Raw genomic sequence first — 19,479 nt, 5'->3', positions numbered from 1 at the left:
GTCCCACCCCCTGCCATGGACAGGGACACTTCCCACTGGCTCACGGGCTTCAAGCCCCATCCAACCTGGCCTTGAACACCTCCAGGGATGGGGCAGCCACCACTGCTCTGGGCAGCCTGGGCCAGGGCCTCCCCACCCTTGCAGCAGAACATTTCTCCCTAAGATCTCCTGTCAATCTCCCCTATTTTAGCTTCAAAACGCTCCCCTCATCCTATCCCTGCACTCCTTGATCAAGAGCCACCCCACAACAGCTCCGTGTCCTTCCTGCACTGAGGACTCCAGAACGGGACAAAATACTCCAGGTAAGGTGTCGTGAAAGAGGAATAGAGGGGGAGAATCCCTTCCCTCCCCTGCTGCCCATGTTTCTTTTCATGCAGCCCAGAGCACACTTGGCCTTCTGGGCTGTGGGCGCACATTGTGCACATTAACTCAGTAGTTAATCAACTCAAGGTTGTGATGAAACAAGGGAAGGTACAGACAATTCATGACTGTTTAGGGATTACCTGAAGGTCATCCTTATCCTAACGAAGGATGTGGACAGGAATACACAATTCTACTTTAATAAAAAATTGCTTAACCTAATGAATATTTGTATTAGTTTGGTGTAACAAAGCTCAGCGGGATTCTGAGCATTGGTTTTGTATCGATCGGCCTTTGGGGTCTGCAGTTGGGGTGCTAGTTTTGTGGAAAAACTCCCAGCCAGCACCCTGGGCAGAATAAAAGCAATGTCTCCTCTCTAAACAAAATACTTTATTTCAGGAGTTTCTTTTTTATTGATTTTAGGTAAAAGAGGCATAAAAAATCATCCATTTATTCTCTATTTGCATTAAAATATGCATTTTTTAACATCATTTATTTAAAACAGATAAAATGTAGCAATCGCAGCACTTGTCTTTTTCTAGGGAAAGGAAGAATCTCAAAGATAATTAAAATTCCCAGAAGCTACATCTGTTGATTGAGAAATCAGGTGAAAATTGAGGTGAAGGGGCTGGAGAACAAGTCTTACGAGGAGCAGCTGAGGGAGCTCTGTGTTGTTTAGCCTGGAGAAGAGGAGGCTGAGGGGAGACCTTATTGCTCTCTGCAACTAGCTAGAAGAGGTTGAAGAGAGGTGGGTGTTGGTCTCTTCTCCCAAGTGATGGGTGATAGGATGAGAGGGAATGGCCTCAAGCTGCATCAGGGGAAGTTTAGCTTGGACATTAGGAAAAATTTCTTCACAGAAAGGGTTCTCGGGCATGGGCAGTGGCTGCACAGGGAGGTCGTGGAGTCACCATCCCTGGAGCGTTTAACAGGCGGTAGAGAAAGTGCTTGGGGACATTACTTAGTAGTGGACAGGTGCAGTTGGAGCTGATGATCTCAAAAGTCTCTTAAAACCTAATGATTCTCTGATTCTAAATGGCCACACGAAGCAAGGGAGCAGCTCTTGGAATCAGGTGACTGGGACATTCCCCCTGTCCAAGCAGCGCTCCTGCTGCCGACAGCCCCAGCCACAAGGCTGCAGCTGGGACAGGGTGCAAGGCAGCTGCAGCACAGCTAAGACGAGAAGGCAGGAGTCTGGTGCTCGGCGCAGGAGCATGCTTGCTTTTGGCTGGGTTTCCCTACTGCAAGAAGCTGTGTGCAAGCCAAGGAATCTGCCTGCAGGTAGTAATTTTCAGCAGACTTATTTCATCTTGTTCTCACTTCCCTGATATTAGCATTTAGGAATTCATACACAATCAGTCATTCCTTCCATGCCTGTTTCCCCCAGCCTGCGCTCTGCTCTCACACCTGAGGAATGGGGTAAGATGCACAGGCAGCGAGACCACACATATTCTTGCCACGTTCAATAAGGAAGTACCTAAAAGGAGAAAGAAATGTGTATGAGCAAGTGTTCCCTTCTCGGGCAGAGTTAGCGACCTTCCAGTACCTGAGGGGGGCTACAGGAAAGCTGGAGAGGGGCTATTTGTAACGGCTTGTGGTGATAGGATGAGGGGGAATGGGTACAAACTGGAGAGGGGCAGATTTAGACTGGACGTTAGGAAGAACTTCTTCACGCTGAGGGTGGTGAGGCACTGGAACAGGTTGCCCAGGGAAGTTGTGGATGCCCCATCCCTGGAGGTGTTCAAGGCGAGGTTGGATGGGCCTTGGGCAGCCTCATTTACTGGGATGTTCCTGCCCATGGCAGGGGCTTGGAACTGGATGATCTTTAAGGTCCCTTCCAACCCTAACTATTCTATGATTCTATGACTCAACAGGTATTGGGGTAAGGCAACTGTTCTCGTTACACACAAACTCCTTTCTGCTGCCAACACAAGGAGCTGTGACGGAGCTGTGAGCACCCATTCCCCGCCTCCTGAAACCACAAACACGCAGAGGTGGCCCTTGACTCTAAAAAATGTCACCTGCAGCTGGAAATACGTATGGAGCCAGAGTGAAAACTCACTGCTGGTACAACCTATTCATGTCTGGCTGCATAACCCCAGGATGGGCACAGTGCTCTCCTGGCACCAGGCGAACCAGTGGCTCTGCACACGCTGGCCCAGCCTCTGGACCAGTGGCAGGTCTGTTGATCTAAGGGTCTGCTCTAACCAGTCACCCCAGAACTGTGTAGAGCCAGGTCTCCTTCACTACTGAGGCTGGGATGATATCCCTGCCCCTTCCCAGAGTATGAAACCACTGTGGAATTTCAGCCGGAGAGCATCAGGGCAAGCTGAAGGCTGAGTGGAAGCCCAGGTAGGGACAGACTGTGGTGGGTCTGGTGGCGCTGGGACCTCCTTACCCATCCATGCCCCACATCGGGCCCCACGAGTTCTTGACAATCCAGTACGGTCTCCCATTTTCCTCTCCATACCCCACAGCCAGGACAGCATGGTTGACCTTGTCAGGAGTGTGCTCACATCGCAGGCTGTGAAGGGAAGAGAAAGCAGGCAGGTTTCTTACATAAAAAAACAGCCTATAATTTAATTAACTGTGGATTAGCCAGCATTCTTGATCACACTCCAACTGCAAAAATAACTAATGGATACTCTGAACTTCCAGTTGTGGAGAGTAGGAGGGGAGCCAAGACAAAGAGATACCCTTCTGTTTTCTCACTCATTATGACCAGCCTTATCTGAAGCCAGGGTGATTCCTGACCTTTGATCCGAGTGCCTGGCCCAGCTTTTTGTTCACAATTATCATCACCATTGTCACACAGGAAAGAGCTACACTGAAAAAACTGAGCAAAGGAATTTTCCCAATGAAAACCAGCAGCTCTTTTTAGATCCCAGTAATGGTTTGTTCTGCCCCAAGCTTAGGGGTGCTGTTCCGCACTTTGCACAGCGAGTTCCTCAGTGTAAATACACATTTCCTTGTACTTCCAGCTTTTAAATTGCATTTGATGAAAGCTGCTGCCTATAACATGAAACAACACAAGGTCCAAGCTCCCACCTCTAGAGCGCCTGTCTTTAAACACTGTGAAATTGCAGAGAACTAAAAGATCCATCAACCCCACAACAGATTTACGCTTCTTGAATCTGTTCAGAGCTGGTCTGGGGAGCACTGGCTGAAGCCACTGCAGCACCAATGTGCTCCAACTTTAAATCTGCCCTAGATTCTAGGTCTGCAACAGAGCTTTACTTGGTGTGGTCCTCAAACTGGAATCCCATTACAAAGCACCTCGACTTGTCTCCCTGGTTCCACACCTCACATTTGTACTCGGCACTGGTGAGGCTGTACCTTGAATACTGTGTTCAGTTCTGGGCCCCTCACTACAAGAAAGACTTTGAGGTCCTGGAGCACATCCAGAGAAGAGCAATGAAGCTGCTGAAGGGGCTGGAGGACAAAGGTTATGAGGAGCAGATGAGGGAGCTGGGGTTGTTTAGCCTGGAGAAGAGGAGGCTGAGGGGAGAACTTGTTGCTCTCTACAACTACCTGAAAAGACGTTGCAGAGAGGTGGGTCTCTTCTCCCAAGTAGTAGGTGATAGGACAAGAGGCAATGGCCTTAAGCTGCACCAGGGGAAGTTTAGATAGAACATTAGGAAAAATTTCTTCCCAGAAAGTGAATCTGTTCTCAGGCCCTGGCAGAGACTGCCCAGGTTGGTGGTGGAGTCACCATCCCTGGAGGTGTTTAAAAGGTGGTAGATGAGGCTTTTAGAGACATGATTTAGTAGTGGATGGGTATGGTTGGACTTGATGATCTTTAAGGTCTTTTCCAACCTAATGATTCTGATTCTATCCAAGTTGCTGGCAGTTAACAGGAGATTGCTGTCTTTATGCCATAGGAAAGCCACTTGGTTTGCAGTGCTGCTCCCTGGGCAGATCCCTCACACTTAGGGTCTCACATTAATTTTCCCTTCATTTCTTGGTGACTGAGGGTTTATTGGTCTCAAGTATTTTTCTAGTTCTCTCTAAATATGCGCTTTGCCCATTTCTCACCTGATAGAAATCTACCCTGCTGCAAAGTCTTTCCAAAACACAACAAATCCTTTTAAGTAGCTTTTTGCCTTGCCCGTAGAGCTGACACAACACTTGAGACCTCCTCCTACTAGGTCACTTGTGTCTCAAACTGATTTCTCATCTCCACTGCTATTCTCACAGGTCCAGCGGCAGAGAAGGATCAGCACGAGGTGCTCCAGGACCCACCTGACCTGCAGAAAGCAGCGATGCAGGGACTCCCACCTCAATAATGTGACCTGCAAACCTTCCAGCTGTGGTGTAGGGCAGCACAAAGGCAGTGACACCACTCACCACCACCCCATTGGGGGCTTCACACTGGGAGAACCACCCTGGCCCCATGGAAAACTTAGTTTGGTTGGGGCTTACCCTAATGAAACCAGACGTGTTCAGCTGAAACACCCAGGCTGACCCTGCCACCAGCTGCAGCTCTGACCCCCATATCAGCCTGGGACAACGCTGTGGAGGGACCTCCTGAGCTTGTGGACCTGCTGAGCTCCATTCCAAACACAGACTGGTCTGGCTCCCACCAGTGAAATGGCTGCAAGCATGCAGTTCCCTCTTCCCTGTGCTGTGCTCTTATCCCCTGGGGAACCAGTATGTCGAGGTTCAGTTTACTTACAGTTTCTATTTTCTGTTTATGCAAGAGTGCAGCCCAGTGTGCCTGCATCCCGCGCCACAAAGTGGGAGAAACGGGGATGTGAATGATTCCAGCCCCATGCCCTCCCCTCCCTGTTCCATCTCAGGTTCAGACTCACTTTGAATAGACTCCCTTTCTGTAGTGCATGAAGTCACTTGTCACCTCGAACGCAAAGCTCACCGGGTTGTACTTCCCCACAGCCTCTACCATGCCATCCTCGTCGTACTATGAGAAAAGGATACCAAGGGTCATTTACCTCCCTCTGGGCCACCAGGATCCCCAGACCAGCAGTCAGAGCTGGTGAATCCCGGCTACCTGCTTGCACACAAAGAAACAAATGCTTCTCATGGGCACTGGAAGTCAAGAACCAATACTTTTTTACAGTCTGGAGAGGCAACCACTGCGGAAAGTGGGCAGAGACGCTCATGCCTGTATTCTGGCGCTTCGCTGGTGCCACCTTCCGAGAAGGGAGCCAGCATTGCATGGGAGCGGAGGAGTGTGCCCACCAGTGCCTTGCTCCTCTCCAAAGAGCGAGCAGGCTGCAGCTTGCACCGCAGAGCCCAGCACACCTCAGGGCCTGGCACAGCCCTGCGACTTCGGAAACATAACCCCTGGGGCCCTACCTGTGTGATGTTGATAACTTCCTTGACAAACGCAATAGCCTTCTCCGGCTGGAACTTGCAGGTGCCATTCTGTGCAGACAGAAAGGGACCGGTGTGAAAGCCTGCTCTGCCGCTGCAGAAATGCATCTGAGTGCACTGGAAATACCTTGGCCCGGTACGGGTAGGCGTCCTCCCCCATGAGCCCTTTGTTGTACAGGATGTATTCGAAGGCTTGGCTTGGCAGGCCCCTGCGAGCAACACAGCCGGAATGCAGATCGGTTAGGACGGCAACGCTGTGGCTTCTGCAGAGCCAAACCGCTAACCTTCCTACAGACGACCGTTCCCAAAAAGGGGAGGGCAAGGGAAGGGCAGTGTGTATCCCAGACCGTCCAAAGGGGAAACGCCAACACCAGAGCTCCAAAGTCACGAGACCACCTCGCCCTCACAGCACCAGCCATGCCAGCTCAGCTCCGCAGCCCTGTGCGCTGGAAGGCGTTTTTCCATGCCAGCCTGCAGCCTGGCTGCTGCGGCCAGGATCCCTGGCTGCACAGCACGGGGGAGGATAAGGCACCCACGTCTCCAGCGAGCAGCTGCTTCTTCCCTGGCCACCTTCGGGAAGCACAGCTCACAGAAGGAAGAAAAGCAGTGTGTGACTGAGGCATGCTAACAAGGAAAGGCCTAAAGAGGAGTCACGAGAAAAATCAAATGCACAAGAGTGGTTTTGCTCAGCTCCTTGAGCATTCCTGCCCCTTATCTTCCAGGAAACAGAAGATTTCAGAAAGCTTTCTTTTCTGCCTTCTCTAGTAGAGCCAGCAGGAATCCACCAAAGGGGAAGCAGAGGTTTCTGTGGACTCCTTTAGGCACCATGAGAGGCGCGTGACACATAGGCAGAGCACAGAATTCCCCCCTGTGCTCCCTGAGTGTGTTAAGGCCAGGCTGCGCAGCATCCTGACGGCGATGTCAGAAAACACCATGACAAAACAACAGCAAAGGAGAACTGAGAGGGAACAACAGGGGTTGGGAAATGCTGGAGACAGAGTGAAACTTTCTAACCTCTAGGGAGGGTAACAGTAAAATAACCAAACCAACCCCAAAACTGTTTTCCCTGACACCTCTCAGCCAAAGCGAAACCAAAAGTATTCCAAGATCTAGAAAGATCTTGACGTAAGATCTTGAGAAAGCTATCAGTCATGGAACACAAGACACTCTTGCTTCTTTTTATTACTTTACTTACCCACTGCAGCCGTGGTTGTTAAAAGCCTGAGCGCAATCAACCAACTGCTGTTCTGCCTGCAGAAGAGTGTTTTGAGTCAGTATTCAACACCTGCATTTGGAATAAGTGAGACAAAACGAAACGCATGTGGCAAGCGTGCTGGTTTTAGACATCCTGCTGGCTGGCCGCAGTCGCGAGGAGGAATCACCCAGCTGAAGGGCTCCACAGCCTAAGGAGGGGGACAAGGAGGATGTGGAGCAAGCAGCACGGAATGCTCCGGCTGCAAGAGGCATTCCTTGTGCCTGCCAGGACACCGTCCCACCCGTGAGAGCGCTGGCTGAGATCTCTTTCAAAGGTCAAGGCTACAAGGATGATCAGAGGTCTGGAGCACCTCCCATAAGAGGCTGAGAGAGTTAGGGTTTTTCAGCATGGAGAAGAGAAAGCTCTGAGGAGACCTTAAAGCAGCTTCCAATATCTGAAGGGGCTACAAGAAAGCCAGGGAGGGACTTTTTACAAAGGCTTGTAATGATAGGATAAGGGGCAATGGCTTTAAACTGGAGAGGGGAAGATTTAGACTGGACACGAGGAGAAAATTCTTCACAGGAATGGTGGGAGGCCCTGGCCCAGGTTGCCCAGGGAAGCTGTGGCTGCCCCATCCCTGGAGGTGTTCAAGGCCAGGTTGGATGGGCCTTGGGCAGCCTGAGCCAGTGGGAGGTGTCCCTGCCCATGGCAGGGGGTTGAAACTAGATGATCTTTAAGGTCCCTTCCAATTATTCTATGATTCTAAGTTTGGTTTTAGTGCTTAACCCAACCCTCAGCTATTCCAATAAGTCACAGAAGTGGCTACTGTTCTGGTTCTCCAAGAAATATAAACCCTCTGGGAGTTCCAAACCAGCCTCTCAGCGTGCTGCCTGCAGCATACAGCTCTGCCAGCAGAGCTCCTTGCTTTTGGCCCCTCTGGTTTCATCCTGCTTCCAGAAGGGTTCTGGCCAAGCCTGGGAGAGCGGGACACTGGGATCAGAGAGGGGAGGGTGAAGGCCATAAGCATGGAGAGCTGCTGGCCGCTCTGCCCTGTGCCGCGGTTTGTGAGGAGCTGCAAGGGGTCTGCAGGGCCTGGGGTGGTGGCCACAGCGAAGCACAGCTAGTCTTGACACTGGCCCCACCAGCAGCCCCAGTGCATAACGGGAGGCAGGACTGGGCTCAGCGCACAGGAAAGGAAAATCTCTTACCAGAGAGAGGAGCTTTCCCGTCGCAATAGCGATAGCAGACTCCAAACACCCCGTGGTGGAAAAGGTCCAGCAGCTCCCACAGGCACCCTGCGTTGAGAACCAAAGAAGAACCACTCCATAATGGGTCACAGGGCGCCCTGCAGCACCAGCGCCGGGGTATAAGGGCATGACAAGAGCACAACACCATTCCCTGCAGGCATCTGGGCTTCTCCTTCTGCTCGGATCCTGCCTGAGGTCCCAGGGCCTCCCCCTGCCCCAGCACCCCAGCCACAGACAGGCTCCTGCTTCCCTGTGGGCACTGTTCATCCCAGCACTCCTCCTCCCCACAGCAGCCAGGCCCTCTCTCGGGCTGCTCTTGGTGCATTGCCAATGACACATGCTCCTCACCTGGTTCTTCACAGGTGTCACATAATTTCCTTTCTTCCTCCAGTCGATGAAGTCAGGATATGGCCCAGAGCTGCGCAGGAAATTCCCCTTTGTGGCTGAGCAGTTCTGCAAGCAAAGTGGGAGAGCTGTGGCAAGCTGCTGTGCCAGGACGGTGACCCACACTAGGCGGGAGGGCTGTACAAGCTGCTGCGCTGGCAGTGGCCCACGGCCATTCTCCATGGGGTGGAGGCAGCAGTGACTGCTGCGCTGCTGTGTGTCCCCAGCTCAGGTCTCCTGGTCTCTCCTCTCCGCCAGCTCTAGAAGACCACTGCCATCCTTGACGCCAGCAATGGTGCCTGAGCTGCTCCAAGAGCTCCTGACCCCCAGCCAGCCCTGAAGTCTGCCCATAACAATAAGGATCCATCTGGGAGCTGGAAGCGGGGTGACAGCTTATCCAGAGCCAAGAGGGAGAGGGCTAGGTGCTGAGGAGCGGTGGACAGGGGTCCCCTCGCTCTGGCTCTGGTGGGACAGGAGCTGTGCTTGGTTTTCCAGCAGTGCAGGGCTGGGTGCTGCTCTGCCCTCTCCAGTACCGGGACTCACCTGGGGCTCCCTCCACAGGTACAGCTTCTTAAACTCAGCGAAGGTCAGGTCTGAGAACTGGTTCAGCGCCACTAAGAAAAGGAGGGAATGCTTGGCTCGGGCAGGACCCGCACTCACAGGCTGGGTCAGGGGCTGGGGTTGAGGCTGGGTTCCTACTCTGGAAGCTGTGGTTCCCAGCGTTGTGCTCCTCGATCCGTTTCTTGTTGTCCAGGAAGATGCGCAGCCGGTGTGGGTACTCACTGGGGCCATAGTTTCGGCCATTCTGGGGGCATGGGGGGTGTCAGAAGCACCCAGAGGTCCCAACCACCCCCAGCCCTGGGGTCCCCATCAGCCTCGAGGGTCCCAACCACCCCCAGCCCTGGGGTCCCTATCAGCCCCGAGGGTCCCCACCACCCCCAGCCCTGGGGTCCCTATCAGCCCCGAGGGTCCCCACCACCCCCAGCCCTGGGGTCCCTATCAGCCCCGAGGGTCCCCACCACCCCCAGCCCTGGGGTCCCCACCAGCCCCGAGGGTCCCCACCACCCCCAGCCCTGGGGTCCCTATCAGCCCCGAGGGTCCCAACCACCCCCAGCCCTGGGGTCCCCACCAGCCCCGAGGGTCCCCACCACCCTGGGTACCTGCAGCATCCAGGCTTTGAACTGCAGCTCCTCTGTGGGGCAGAGCATAAGTGTCAGTGGCTCCCCCGGATCAGCTGAGCCGAACCGAGCCGAGCCGAACCAAGCTGAACCGAGCCCAGCAGAGCCAAACAGCGCTGAAGAGAGCCGAACAGAGCTGAACAGAGACAGAGCCGAGCCGAGCCGCTCCCTCCCACCCTCCCGGGACCCCCTCACCCTCGGCCGAGGGCCCCCGGGCGGCGGCGGGTGCCATCAGCACGGCCACGGCCAGCAGGGAGATCCAGGCCATGGCAGAGCCGAACCGAGCCGAATGGGACCGAGCGGAGCCGAGTCCAGACGAGCGGAGACGAACGGGACCCATCGGAGCCGAGTGCAGCCGAACGGAGCCGAACGTAACCGAGCGGAGCCGAACGAACCCGAGCGGAGCCGAACGAACCCGAGTCCAGCCGAGTGACGGCCGGGGGCGGGGCTGCGGGGGGGGTAGGGGGGGGGCGGCTGCTCAGTGCCCGCCGCTGCCCCGCCCATAAAAACCCTCGGCAGGCGCGGTTCACCCTGAGATAGAATAGATTTATTAGCAAGAGGTAATCAGGAAACATATATTTTTACAAAAAAAACCAAAAAAATAAACAAAAAAAAAATAAGAGAGAGAGAGAGAGAGAGAAAAGGACCTATTTCCCCCAAACAAGCTGTAAAGTTGAAACAGTTTTAGGGCTTGAAAGAGAATTCTCATACCACGAGGTATTGCTTACAGCAAAAGTGTCCCGGCGCGAGTGGAGCATGCCTGCCACTGCCGCGTTCGTACTGTACACCGTAAAAAATACATGGTAATATTCACAGAATAAGCACTGGGGCACTATATCCCTGCTCGCGGGTGGTGGGACAGGATACAGTATATGTGATAAAAACACTCGCTCATCGGTTTCTAACTCTACGTCATGGTACTCAGAGTGCTCACAAGGAATACGGATCGATAGCACATCCACGGAAGCTTGGCAGGAGCCGCGGGGCTCCCCGTGCTGGGCAGACGGAGAGCGGGCGGCGTGGGGAGAACCCACCGCCACGTCTTCTCATCCCACCTCAGAGTCCAGGCGAGGCCGTCAGAGCAGCCCAAGCGCTCCGTGGGATGGAGGTAGCATCTGCCCGGCTGCCAGCCCCCACGGGAGGGACAAAAAGGGCATTGTCGGAAAGAACCCGGGGCTCCGGCCAAGCGTCGATGCGTGAAACCTCAAACAGTGCGGGAAGTCCTATGCGAGGAAGGCGACTGCGGCCGAGGAACGAAGGGGGGGGTTGGAGAAGCACAGACGTGGGAGTCACTCCAGGGCGTCCGACAGAACAAACGGGTATATACAGGATGGAGTGGCGCGGACACGAGCGGCGCCAGCCACCGCTCCGGGCTCACGAGGGCAGTTTGGGCTCGATTCGCAGAGACGCTTCATAAAGGGTTTCCTCGTCCATCACAGACGACTGGTCCAGCAGGTACTGCGTCACCTGGAAAAACAAGAGGCAGGCGGTGACGAGGCAGGGCCCGCCACTGCGAGGAAACGGCGAGGAAACGGCGAGGAACACCACCACTGGGAGAGGGCAAAGGCCCCCATGGCCAGCGAGGCGCAGAGAAAGGCCTGTGGTGCCTGCCAACGGGCACAGGCGTCACACGTGCCTCACACCCTGGGATTGCAAAGGCTTGCCTGGAGCTCAGCTGCTGTTCTGGCTCTCATAGAAGCCTGGAATGGACCCCAAAGCCCATCCAGTCCCACCCCATGCCATAGGCAGGGACACCTCCCACTGGATCAGGGGCTCCAAGCCCCATCCAACCTGGCCTGGAACCCCTCCAGGGATGGGGCAGCCACCGCTGCTCTGGGCAACCTGGGCCAGGGCCTCACCACCCTCACAGGAGAACATTTCTCCCCAAGATCTCAACTCAATCTCCCCTCTTTCAGCTCAAAACCATTCCGCCTCATCCTATCCCTTCACTCCCTGATCAAGAGCCCCTCCCCAGCATTCCTGGAGCCCCTTTCAGCGCTGGAAGCTGCTCTAAGGTCTCCTCTGAGCTTCCCTTCTCCAGGCTGAACAACCCCAACTCTCTCAGCCTGTCCTGGTACAGGAGGTACTCCAGCCCTCAGATCATCTCCATGGCCTCCTCTGGACTCTCTCCAACAGCTCCATGTCCTTTCCATGTTGAGGACTCCAGAACTGCCGGCAGGGCTCCAGTTTCCCAAATGACTTTTGGCCTCATCAGCCGTGTGGGGGGCAGAGCTGGTGCCGAAGAGGGGCACAGGGCACAGTGCTGCGCTGGAGGGTTCAGAGCAGGCCTGGGAAGCACCACCAGCGTGGATGCAGCTTCACTCCATCACTAAGAGCATTCAGGATCTTGTCTATCTCGGCTCTGCAGGGCGACAGGCGGCCACGCAGAGCACCAGCTCCTGCCATGCTGTACTTGGCGCTGGCTGGTTTGGGGCAGGTTCCTCAGGGCAGTGGCTGCTTTTGCAGATGTGGATCTACGTTCCTTGCAAGCAGGAGAGGCTGCAGGAGGCAGCAGTGTCCTTCGTGCCCACGGGGAAAGGGCCGCACTGCGAATATGAGCTGTGCAAAGGGCATGGCTGGGGCTGCAGAAGCCAAAATTAGAGCCCATCGTTCTCCAATCTCTGCCATCCCAGCCAGGGGTCATGATCCAGAGGGACTGGGGCAGCTCCTGCCACCGCGCATGGAAACTAGCATCACGGGAAGGTGGTTGGCACTGCTTCAGGAGGGTTTGCCATCACTGGAGGAGAACGGCAGTGCCAGAGAGAGTGGAAACCCCCCATCAACCAGCTCAGTTCCTGGGTGGCTCCACGGTGCTGCAGCAGAGGAAGTGTGAAGGCGGCTGAGACCTTTCCTCTTGTCACATGTGTGGGGGCCACCCATCACCAGGGGGTGTGGGGGTGGTGGGACAAGCTCTGCTCCCAGCCTGAGGATGGGGCGGTGCCCCAAAACAGCCACTCCCCCTACCTCTAGGGTGGTCTCTGTGGGTAGGGGGCAACACAGCTGCACCCACAGCACCCAGGGGGATGCAGGGTCTGGCCTCGCTCCGTGCACAGCTGGTTGAAAGGGAGGCACTGAGGGAGGGGCAGCCTCTATGGAGAGTCATAGAAGCATGGAATGGGTTGGGTTGGGTTGGGTTGGGTTGCGTTGGAAGGGACCTCAAAGCCCATCCACAGTTCCACCTCCTGCCACGGGCACGGACACCTCCCACTGCATCAGGAGGCTCTAAGCTTCATCCAACCTGGCCTTGAACACCTCCAGGGATGGGGCAGCCACCACTGCTCTGGGCAACCTGGGCCAGGGCCTCCCCACCCTCACAGGAGAACATTTCTCCCCAAGATCTCAACTCAATCTCCCCTCTTTCAGCTCAAAACCATTCCGCCTCATCCTATCCCTGCACTCCCTGATCAAGAGCCCCTCCCCAGCATTCCTGGAGCCCCTTTCAGTGCTGGAAGCTGCTCTAAGGTCTCCCCAGAGCCCTTCCTTCTTGCCTGTGCAGACAAGGAGCATTTTATAACCACACAGAGCAGTCCTAGGACCCTGGCCACCTGCTGTGCTGCCTGCCCTGCCCAACAGCTGCCACATCTGGGCATAGCTGCTGTCAAGAGCATCCAGGTGCAGCTGCTGCAGCATCCTGGGGAGGCATGGCACAGCCTGCTGCAGCCACTGCAGCCGCCCTCCATCCCTGCGCTGCTGCCGACAGTCCCAGCGAGGCACCGGCCACGCTCCTGCTGCAGCGGACGGGCAGTAAAGGGCACAGAGCACCAGGGTGTGAGGGCAGTGGTCCGAGGAGCCACCAACACTCGTTATTCATCCCCAAGGAAGGGTCCCATGGAAGAAGAAAGGTACAGCTTCTCTTTTCAACTCCGGAAAAACAGGAGCTCCAGATGATTTCAAGTCCTGGAGCTGCTCTCCCGCAGGATGGGGATCTCCACAGCAGGACCCACACCTGCGCTCTTGCTGCATACAGGGCTCTGCCTTGGCTGATGTTTGCCTGAAAGCAGCTCACGGTGGAGGACGGATCCATCTCCAGTGCCTACCCATTCCGTCAGAGGCCTTCCAGGCTGCTCCCTTGCCACCCTGCCCGATCACAGCCATGCACCAGCCGCTGCTCCCCATCCCCACAATTGCAGCAGTTTGCAGAAAGAACCAGAAGGAAAGGGCAGCCCTGTTTGCTGGGACAAAACGGCAGCAGAGCAAGGGACAGTCAGGGACACAACTGACTTGGTCTGGCCGAGGCGCAGATGGTTGGAAGTCACATCCTTTTGCTCAGCCAGCAACACTGTGTGGGCGATGCACTCTTCATGAAATGCATGGCAGGGCACACACGTGCCAAGAGGAGTGGGGAGGTCGTTCCCCGACCCCTGTGCCTGTCATGCTCCGTTACGCCTTGCCTAACAAAAACCCCTCATTCCTGCACTGGCTCTACTACCATCTTCAGTGTTAAATTCCTTACAGGAGCATCCCATCTTCCCCAAGGATGCTGCTAGAAGGTGAAAGCTGCTTAGGCATGGCAACTGGAGTGCGAGATGAGGAGAGGGAGCACGTGGCTCTTGGGACAAGGCCATACCTTCGGCTGGTGTTCAATCTTGTAGGAGGTTTGCTGGAACTGGCGGATCTCCCGAATGATGTGTGAAATCTGTCCGGAGATAAAACACAGGAGCTGTGTCCAGCACAGCCATCACCACGGGCACTGCGTCCCAGCACCCGCGAGGGCGACGGCAGCCGGTGCAGCTCACACTCCGGTCACACCTTTCAGGCACCACACAGTGCCAAGGGCTTTTTTGTTTCTTCCAGACACCTCCCTCCCCAGGGACAATCCCAACTGCGTGCACGTATGCTGTGGGGACTGCGTGGCATGGGTGTGACCTGGCCAGCACCACAGCACCAAGCTGCATCGCTCCAGCCTGCCCACAGCTTGCCCTCAGCAGCGGGGCTGTGAGACTCACCATCCTCATCTTGGAGAAGTTCACCAGCCCGTCCTCGGTGTAATTCGGGGTCCCCTCCTCAATGAACGCCAGGTCAGTCAGATACATGCCCAGGTAGGGGACACATGGAGGGTCACAACTTCAGCAGCAAACCAGAAACAAATAACAAAACAAACTGCCTTACTTGGGGGCTTTGTAGTGGAGAAGGGTGGGATTCCACAGTTAGTGGAATTTGAAGGATTCTTGCCGATATACAGGAACCCCGGAAAGGATCCTCTCCCAGGAAACGGTGCTGGGCCCCTGGGCCCTATCCTGCAGCCGATGACCCCATGGGCAGGGCAGGACAAGTGTTCACTCTGTCCATGCCCCACACGGAGCCACGGGCTGCAGGAGGCAGGACAGGGGCAGCTTCACAATCCCTTTTATTCATCTCTTTCTACACCGCTGCTCAAAGGAGCACCTCATGACTCGCAATCACTTTCCGAACCACTGTCCTGTGCCGTACAAATGATGCACAGCAGTCTGGGCTCAGAAAGGATCTTGGGAGCCCAACCCCAGCCTGCAGTGTGGTACCCAGGTGGGGATGGACGTCCCTGCTGCCACGAGCCCCCGACCAGCGAGCCCCCAACCAGCGGTCACAGCCCCCTCGCAGCCGCAGCTGCTGCTGCAGGGCAGTCAGTGCTCACTCACTTTTTCAGAGCCTCCCTCAGGTTCTTGAACCTGCCCTCCGACGACACCAGCTTCTGTAGCTTATCGATCAGAGCCTTTGTCTGCAAGAAACCCAAAGCATTGCCTGGAGGAGGCCCTGGGAGAAGCTCCCATCCCCGCGACTGGAACGGGAAGCCTGCAGAGCTGCAGGGTCGCTCCCATCCCACCCTGTCCATGGCGGCTGCCAGGCCATGTCCTTCCCATCCATCTGCTCGACACCTCCATGGGTACAAATTCTGCCCTGACCATCACAGCCAGACCTACAAAACCACAGACCTACAAATCCCTCACTCTGTTTCTTCACTGCATGTGTCTTCTGTTAACTCAACACCATCACACTCAGCCCACTCAACCCTCCCTGCTGAGGGCTCAGCCCCGTGTCCCTACCTGCTTGGAGACCTTCAGCCAGGTTTTCTTCAGGCGGAAGATGGCACTGCGGTTGAGGGAGGAGGTGATCTCCAGCACTGCATTGTAGTTGTGCAGGCACCTGCAGATGTCCGCCACCGCCACCCACTTCTCGATGGCGCTCACCCGTGCATTGATCTCCTCGTTCCGCAGGATCTCCGACGCTATCAAGTTGCTGACCTTTCGGAAGACACCGGTCCCAGCCCATGTGTTAGGACGACTTGGGACAACACCAACGTGCCCATCACAGCACTCGTTAAAAGGATTTCCCTTCTCTGCAGTAGCCACAGCAGGAGCAACAGCCCCAGGAGATGCCCCACCTGCAACACGTCCCCAAGGCGTGTAACAGCCACAGAGCAGAGGTGGGAGCAGACAAACTCAGTACATCCCAGCCCCTGGCTCAGGGATGCTGCCTCGTCTCTGCCTGTCTCCTCATCGCTCACCGTGGCTGCACTTACATCATTAAAGTGTTTTGTGTTCTTCATGATGTAAGGAGTCCTTTCATTCTTCTCAAGCTTCATCCAACCTTGCCCGAAGAACTCTCTGCAAAAGACAGAGCTCAGGTCAACATTAAGTTCCAATTTTTCTGTGACACCCATGACTTGCGAGCTCCTCTGCACCCACATGGGATGGAGGTGCCAGGACCTTCACCTCCGACAAGAAAAGGAGAGCATGGTGGGTTTGAAAGCACAATGGACTTGGGAGACATGGAAGGCCCTTCCCGAGCCGGTCACCTCGGGGATGGCAGCAGCCAAGGTACAGGGTCAGCCCTCAAATCTGGGCTAGGTTTGAAAGTATGTGCTTATTCACATCATTTTGAGTATTTGCTTACACACAAAGGTATGGAAAAATGTCCTTAAAACGTCAAGAAGTCCAGCACTCAGCTACCCAGCCCGTAAATGCCAAGCTACACTCAGGGGAAAACAACTCACAGCTGGTGAGAGGAAGGGGGACAGCAAAAACAATTGAGTTAAGCCAGGAAGAGATCAAAATAAACAGGCTAGCCGAATCAGAGGGAACTGTTTTCATTCTGATCATTACAATGCGGCCTTGATCTTTATAGTTATGGAATTGTCTTCAAAGTTGTAAGTTGAGATCTTTTAAAACCATATAGAATTAATTCTTTTTATGTTGTTGCCTTTTCTCTGGGCTTCTAGGAGGGAAATCTTGCAGAGTTTCTCTGTTAGCATGAGGTCAGAAATGTACATTAAGAAGAAAAGATGGATTAGAAGTTATCCTGTAACCCTGTGACTCCAAGAGCTGAGTATTTAGGAAAAATGCCCCATTGCAAAGCAGGCGGCGTCTGGGAAGGCTCTGCACCCTCTGGGTTTAACCTGGAGCAGGCAGCCGTGGAGCCCCGGGCGACCCCAACAGCCCTTCCTCCCTGGTGGGGCTCACTCACTCATACGGGATCTTCTTGAAGACCAGGTGATCCAGCAGCGTCAGCTGTTCCGCTATTTCCAGCGCCGAGTGGTTTTCAAAAGGTTCTGCTTTCACTCCCTCCGCCTGAACGACAAAGGCAACACCGCGGGCTTGTTGGTGAAGAGCAGAGCAAAAGCTTCTAAATTTCACACACATAAAATCGAAGTCGGACACCCAAGCTGAAGACCTTTTCCCATCGGAGTCAGGGTGCACGGTGCCACACTGCTCCGATGGTCCAGAAGGCCCACATCCCACACCCCAGCAGCACTGAGAGGCACCAGCATCACCCACCCCTGCAAACCCGATGGTTTTAATCATCCATGCATACGTATAGGCACAAAATTCACTGATCTTCTCTTTTGAAGTAATTAGGTGTCAGCTACGGAACGGATCCCCACATGCCAACAGCTGCAGCCGCTGCCTTTTTGCTCTACATCTGTTTAATTAACAAACACCAGGTGCCCCTGCCCGGCAGCTCAGCCAGCCTCACCAGCACCGCTACACCAGCACCTGTGGGGTCAGCAGCTCCCAGACCCTCCTGCTGCTTGGGATGGCACTTCCAAGGGATTTCCAGAAAAGCAGGAGAATGAGGATACCTCCTGTCCTTGATGGCTGGCTCAGGCTGAGCAGCGCCTGCAGATGTGGGGGCACTCAGGGTGCCCCGAGCTCAGAGCCACTCGGGCTGACAGCGAGAGCCTCCAGACCCACATGGAGCACGCACAGACTGCGCTGCATCTCGGCACAAACACAGTCTGAAACCCGAGTTCTCCCAGCATGGAACTGCCTGGAAACCTGCCAGAGCATCGCTCCTCCCGGAAATGAGCAGCAGCATCCTTCCTGCAGCAGCTCCCAGCACAGGGGGCATGGGAAAGAGGGGCCAGGCTGGTGCTGCGGCAGGACGGAGCAGCATGATCGAGAACCGCAGGCGGCTCTAGGGACAGAGCTGCGAGGGCTGAGGTGCAAAGCAGAGCGTGTAGGGTGGCACAGGCTGTGCGCTGCCTCCAGTCCAGCCCGGGACCCAGGGGAGCGTGGGGGGAGCTGCCCCTGCCCCACAGCCCCTCCTTGCTGCCCTCCCCAGCAGGCAAACTACACATCCCACAGTCCCATCCCTGCTTTGCTGAGGGATGTCGCACCAAAACACCAGCTGGAAGGCTGCTCTGTCCCCTGGCCAGAGCCAGCAGTGCAAGGGGACAATGGCACAAAGGGGCAGGACAGAGGTGCAGGGGGACAGTGGCACAGGGGGACAGAACAGAGGTGCAGGGGGACAGGACAGGGGCACAGGACACAGGTACGGGGGACGATGGCACAGGGGCACAGGACAGAGGTACAGGGGGACAATGGCACAGGGGGACAGGACAGAAGCACAGGAGAGTGGTGCAGTGGAGCACACTGTGGGGCAGCAGGATGTGCAGGCGATGCCCTGGCTCAGCTGAGGCCCCCATTCTGCAGTGCTGCCACACCCTGCAAAGAGGCATCGTCTCCCGCCAGCACCCTGACAGCAGGGTGGCTGCAGGCACCGAAGGGCAAGGTGGCCTCGGCAACCTCCCGGAACAGCCTGGTCAAGGTTGCACAATTCCCTCCCGGCTGCGGGAAGGGGTTGCAAAAGCAAGGGGTGAGGAAGGGAGGATGCGCAGTGCTGGGTAGGTCAAGGGCTGTGGAGAGGCTGCAGGGAGGTGCAGGCTGCAGGGAGGCACCCTGCCAGAGCACAGGAGCAGCTGACAGTAAATACCCAGTGGGCACGGGGCATTGGTGGGACCAGTAGGCTCTGGGCACCCTGGAGGGCAGCCCAGCAGGGGTTCAGCACACAGCACAACACACACCCTGAGATCACAAGGAGGGGTCAGGGAGCCTACAGCCCCCATCACCCCAGTGTGTGCCCCAAAACTCAGGCTTCCCTTGTGTTCTCACCACACCTCTGACCACCAGTCGCTGCTGCATGGCTGCTCTGATTGTGGGGCAGCCCAAACCCTCCAAGTTTCACCAGATTTCTCTTCTGCAAATGTTTCCAGCACCTCTGGTTACAAATGAAAAATCCCCAGAGGGGTCAGCCACTCCAGAAGCAGCTGGCACACCAGGGCACAGAGCCGCTGCTGTTTCAGGTGCACCAGGGCATGTTAAAGTGGCTCTTGGGTTCCTGGGGACAGACTTTGGTTTGCAGGAAGGCAACAAATGCACTACAGCAACCCTCATGGTTTGAAATCCATTGCACGTTCCCAGGGCTCTGCTCTCAGGGCAGCAGCACCGATGCCAACTATGCCAGCGCCCATCACTTGGAACCAGTCAGGTTTGGGGACCCAGAGGACACGGAGTTTTCCTGTGTCCCT

The 19,479-nt window shown here is 55.6% G+C and overlaps 2 protein-coding genes across 3 annotated transcripts in view; both read right to left on the bottom strand.

The window, feature by feature from the left end:
* Positions 1-749: 749 nt before the first annotated feature.
* CTSH (cathepsin H) lies at positions 750-10,137 on the bottom strand. The gene is made up of 12 exons (XM_054078124.1): positions 9,891-10,137; positions 9,678-9,709; positions 9,217-9,322; positions 9,061-9,131; positions 8,482-8,586; positions 8,095-8,181; positions 6,887-6,942; positions 5,819-5,900; positions 5,674-5,742; positions 5,169-5,275; positions 2,756-2,881; positions 750-1,834 (listed from the first exon to the last, which is right to left on the bottom strand). The coding sequence occupies exons 1-12, from the start codon at positions 10,033-10,035 to the stop codon at positions 1,759-1,761; spliced, it is 1,062 nt and encodes a 353-aa protein (XP_053934099.1). The 5' UTR covers positions 10,036-10,137; the 3' UTR covers positions 750-1,758.
* A 186-nt stretch (positions 10,138-10,323) lies between these two features.
* RASGRF1 (Ras protein specific guanine nucleotide releasing factor 1) overlaps positions 10,324-19,479 on the bottom strand; it is a 39,751-nt gene continuing 30,595 nt past the window's right edge. For both annotated transcript variants that reach the window (XM_054077964.1, XM_054077965.1), the window contains exons 21-27: positions 17,136-17,239; positions 16,192-16,276; positions 15,716-15,913; positions 15,311-15,390; positions 14,642-14,759; positions 14,263-14,331; positions 10,324-11,162 (exon numbers count right to left, since the gene is read on the bottom strand). In XM_054077964.1, the coding sequence (XP_053933939.1) occupies positions 11,070-11,162; positions 14,263-14,331; positions 14,642-14,759; positions 15,311-15,390; positions 15,716-15,913; positions 16,192-16,276; positions 17,136-17,239 (747 nt within the window). In that variant the 3' untranslated portion in view covers positions 10,324-11,069. The remainder of the gene's footprint in view (positions 11,163-14,262; positions 14,332-14,641; positions 14,760-15,310; positions 15,391-15,715; positions 15,914-16,191; positions 16,277-17,135; positions 17,240-19,479) is intronic.

This window comes from Cuculus canorus, chromosome 12 (assembly GCF_017976375.1).
Source record: "Cuculus canorus isolate bCucCan1 chromosome 12, bCucCan1.pri, whole genome shotgun sequence".
NCBI classification, from domain to species: Eukaryota; Metazoa; Chordata; class Aves; order Cuculiformes; family Cuculidae; genus Cuculus; species Cuculus canorus.
The sequence above is the reverse complement of the archived record's forward strand: the minus strand, read 5'-3'. Positions and strand labels throughout refer to the sequence as shown.